Raw genomic sequence first — 4,583 nt, forward strand, 5'->3', positions numbered from 1 at the left:
CAGCTGTTTTGGTAAGCAAAAGCTGATTGTTATATTTCAAACTTAATCCTGTAGCAATCAACAAATCCATAAATTCGAGTCCTTAAATATTTTTCTCATGCCCATCTCAGCACTATTGGAAATAACGCACATTTGAATCAATGATGGACTGGTCATAAAGAGGTCAGTAGTTCAGTTGGTAGAATGCTTCAGCAGTAAATGGGAGGTTCTAGGTGAAGTCCTAAATAGTCCATATAAATGGTAGTTCAATATGTGCCATCAAAGTCAGGCTAGGAGATCTAAGCACCTGCAATGTGGCTTAAGAGAGGTATTGGAAATAAGTCACACTCAAACTTATGATGCACTGACCACAAAAGGAACAGTAGTTCAATATATAAAACATTCCAGCAGTAAATGAAAGATCATAGGTTTGAGTTCTAACTGATTGATATGAGCTATAACTTCACAAACATGGTAGCACCTTATTTTAGATAACTGCTGAAAATTTGAAAAAAAAAATAAAATAAATCTTTAAGAAACAGAAAATCTGGAGAACTGCATGATTTAAAATTCCCTTACCATTCTCAAGTTATTTGAGACATTTAGATAGACAATGAAGTATCACATAATTGTGAAGTCAAAAATCATCAAATAGGTCGTCATTTGTGGTTACTTGGATAGAGGCTCTCGTAATAGAGTTAAAATTAACTAAAATCTATAAACTAATGCATGTGATTTGCAATAAAACGGGAATCCACTGGAAGGAGTAAGAGTTTGTGACAGAAAGTGTGTACACAACTTGAAAAGATATATTACAGCAAATAGGAATTACGGAGACATTTCCTTTCAGTTTCAGTAGAAATTAGACATGAAATCTTACCACACAACTCTTAGGATATGGATATGTTATGTGTACACAACTTGAAAAGATATATTACAGCAAATAGGAATTACAGAGACATTTCCTTTCAGTTTCAGTAGATGAAATCTTACGACACAACTCTTAGGATATGGATATGTTACTACGAATACATCATATATCTTGTAAATTAAGACTCACTATAGTACATGGCCATGCCATAGAGATGGCCTGACCTACAAGGCATGGCACCAAAACAATATCAATGGTAGTAGAACAGGGAGGATGCAAATTAGCAAATCATTTGGAAAGAAAAAAAGGAAGAAAGATTCTTTTATAGTTCAAGATGTTGAATGATGTGTATATGGATCTACAGATAGTTTTTAGCAATATGGGACTACAGATCTACAGATAGCTTTTAACAATATGGGACTACAGATCTACAGATAGCTTTTAACAATATGGGACTACCTCGTACTCTTTATAACCCCATGTCCCCATGCAGCTGCTTAAGTCTATTTTTTGCTTATTTTTAAGCAGTGAAAGTGTTCCCATGGAATTTTTTAATTAGAGGGAAAGGAAAATTTGGAATCTTTTCCTAGTTTTGTGGAGCAGCCCCTGCTTAATAATAAAAAATAAGCTGGAAAAAAAGGAGGGGCTGGAAATAAGCAGATGCTGCTTATTAAAAAAATGACACATGGCTTCACCAAATTTTTTTCCTTTCCTTTTTATTTGCCTTAAATTTTACTTTTAAATTTTATATGTAAAAAATATTATTTAAAAGTGTCATTTAAAAGGGCTGCTTAAAAATAAGCACAATTTTTATATGCATGGGGTCACCAGCTCCACAAATTGTTGCACAAAAAGTGGAGCAGCAGCTGCTAGCCAAAATAAGCTAAGCAGCCGCATGGGGACGTGCCCTAAGAGGCATCTAACTGTACTACAAACAAGATGTACATACCTTATCCTCTATGAGATTTGAATGTGTGACCTAACTCTGCTACAAATGAGGCGTATATATCTACTAGGGTTTATGATGATGACGGTGATGATAAGGGTACAGTTGATAATATGAGAATAGCGTCTGCAAGAAAGCTAGGACAAGCAGAGTACATGCTCCCACCACTGATGCAGCTCGCCATGGGTTTGAAAAATGTTCCTGTAGAAACTCACCCAGTAAAACTCCATATCTGCTTCTGTAATAAGCATTGACATCCTTGATAGTTTGGTCAATGGGCTCATATGCACTCCTCCACATTGATCTGCGAATGCCATTCCACAGATTGCTTATTTCTTTATCACTTCCCAAGTCGCTGGTGATGATTCCATACCTTTTCAGCACTGCAACATCACTAGGAGTGTCAATGAGTCTGTCCATCAGATCTGCGTAGCAAGTAAACACTCTGGTTTTCCACATCATGAATGCTTCCACTGCCACCATGTTTCTCAAGAAAACATCTGTTCTGTAATCCATTTCTATACAGGGGAGGAACAGAGTAGAGCTGGCTCGGTCAAACCTTATTATTTCAGATGCCCATGTAAAAGGAGCAAATTTTACTCCTCTCCTGTGTAATTCTGCGGCCGAAGGCAGATTTTTGTCAGCTTTGACACGTGATTTTGAAGACCGAGACAAACAGTCTATAAATCTTGATGTTATCTGGCGAAGAAAGTGAAAACTTTCGAACCTCGCCACGGTTCTATTCTGACCATCTTCAAGAGAAACACTAACCTGAGCAGCATTTTCATTTGGGATTACAAAATTGTAAAGGCATTCCAGTATATGCCTTTCATTAAGTGAAATATTGCTGTGTGCTCGTGTAAGGGAACGATATGATTCTTTAACGGGTATGAAAGGGGAGAACTTCTTACAGGCACTTGAAATTGTCATTTTAAGTCTGTCCATTGCTTGATCTTCTGAGCCAGTTTCCCATGCCAGAACTTTTTTCAAAATGAAGAGTGGGACTTGGTTCTCCAGCTTAAAAATATCAGCTTGAAACGGGAAGAACAATGGGCTCTTTCTTTCTGGGTGAAAAACTGCATCCACACATTGGAGGTAAGGGTTTGCCTCTTGATACCGTGGGCTCTGACATAGGTTATAGCAGCCAAGAAACTCCAGAATAAACACAGCATCTCGAGCCATCATCCACCCTAATACCTCATTGTTGCATTCAATAGGATCATTGTAGCTATTTCTTATCTCCTCTGCCATATTAATGATCTCTCTAACCAAAACCTCAAAAGGCCCCTTCTTTGCTCTTTTCTCAACTTGGATAGTAAGCCGAGATTTATATCTTTCAGCTTCATATAGCTCAAGTTTAAGGTGATGATAAGGTCCTAGAGAAGCTACCTGAGGCACGTAAGCTTCTTGCCTTTCGCTACGCAAGGATTCTGGTACAGTGAAAATGTATGGATGCACATGAGATGCTATCTTCTGTTCTTCTCCATGATTTTGTATGTCTTTTATTTGTTCTAGCCATTGAGTAGCCCCTACTTTAGGAGTGGGCATCTTTTCTAGTTTTCAAACTACTGAATCAGGAAATTGGGAGAGGATTCAGCACCTTATCAAGGTCTTCAGAGATTTTTACAGTACCCTACCTTGTGGATGCTTTTGTAATTAAACAAAGAATTGTTATTTCAGAGAAGGCTATGAAACAATCTTTACCTTTGAATTGAGCAGGGAATTTTGCATTCCATTAGAACCACTTACAGAGACTGGTAGTTGTTGAATTGTCAACAACAATAAAGCAAAAATCTCATTTTATCTTATCACCTACAATTTCTTCAAGAGAAAAAACTAGATTTTCTTAGTTTGATGATGACTATTATGTGGTATATATATGACAAATCAATTTGTAATAGGCAGATGTGTAAAGATTGTAATTTTTCTTCTGAGTATTGATACTTCCCTCTCTTGATACTTTGCTCTCTGTATGTTTCTCTGACATATTGTCAGATTTTAGCACATAAATCTATGTTTTGTTGAATGTTATTGTTTTTACAACTAATTTGTGCTTATCTTGTTAGCTCACATTTTCTCGAGTGTGAGCCTGGCCAATGCTATGTTGATGTTATTCGACATCTTGCAGTCCATGCAAAAAGTGATTTTGGTTGTTTCATCTTGATAGACTTTAATGCTTGGCCAAACATACACACAAATATTACATAAAGACAAATTATAAGAAATTTTAATGAACCGATTAGATTTAACATAGCAAAATATTTCATGTGCTAGGAGAGAGGACTCAATGGCCACCCACCTTAATTTTGTGCACCTTAAACTCTTAAAAATTAGATTTGATTTTGATAATTTTTTTAGATTACTTTATATGCGATTTAAGAGCTCAAAGTTATTGTTTCAATTTTTGGATAGTTATAACGATTATGGGATAAGTTATATGCACAAAGGTCCAAGAGTAGTCATTATGAGGTATGAATCAATACCCATGCATAGACACCCTAGTAATGTGCATTACAACCACCAAAATAGTTGCACAACCCCTCCAATTAATATTATTAATTGTGCGTTCTGATACACACGTGTGTGCTTGTGCACACACACGCTTAAGGAGAAAAAAGAAGTATTGTCTCATATAATTAAATCAATGTAAGACATTAAAGGTTTATGTTGTCTTGTTTTTTGGTTCTAAACACCATGTCAAGGAATTGTGATAGTAGGGACCCCACTCATATTATTATCTACTTCGTAACATTTCAAGTTTGATTACATAATGCCTTTTGCATCCAT

At 36.2% G+C, this 4,583-nt stretch overlaps 1 protein-coding gene across 1 annotated transcript; it reads right to left on the reverse strand.

The window, feature by feature from the left end:
- Positions 1–1,862: 1,862 nt before the first annotated feature.
- Positions 1,863–3,344, reverse strand: LOC131874994 (putative UPF0481 protein At3g02645). The gene has a single exon (XM_059218981.1). It carries the CDS (start codon positions 3,342–3,344, stop codon positions 1,863–1,865), a length of 1,482 nt encoding a protein of 493 aa, XP_059074964.1.
- Positions 3,345–4,583: the final 1,239 nt, after the last annotated feature.

Source organism: Cryptomeria japonica, chromosome 4 (genome assembly GCF_030272615.1).
Source record: "Cryptomeria japonica chromosome 4, Sugi_1.0, whole genome shotgun sequence".
Lineage (NCBI taxonomy): Eukaryota > Viridiplantae > Streptophyta > Pinopsida > Cupressales > Cupressaceae > Cryptomeria > Cryptomeria japonica.

Bases quoted from the DNA above. Each gene is read 5' to 3' on its own strand.
- LOC131874994 (XM_059218981.1), bottom strand. From the start codon at position 3,344: ATGCCCACTCCTAAAGTAGGGGCTACTCAATGGCTAGAACAAATAAAA.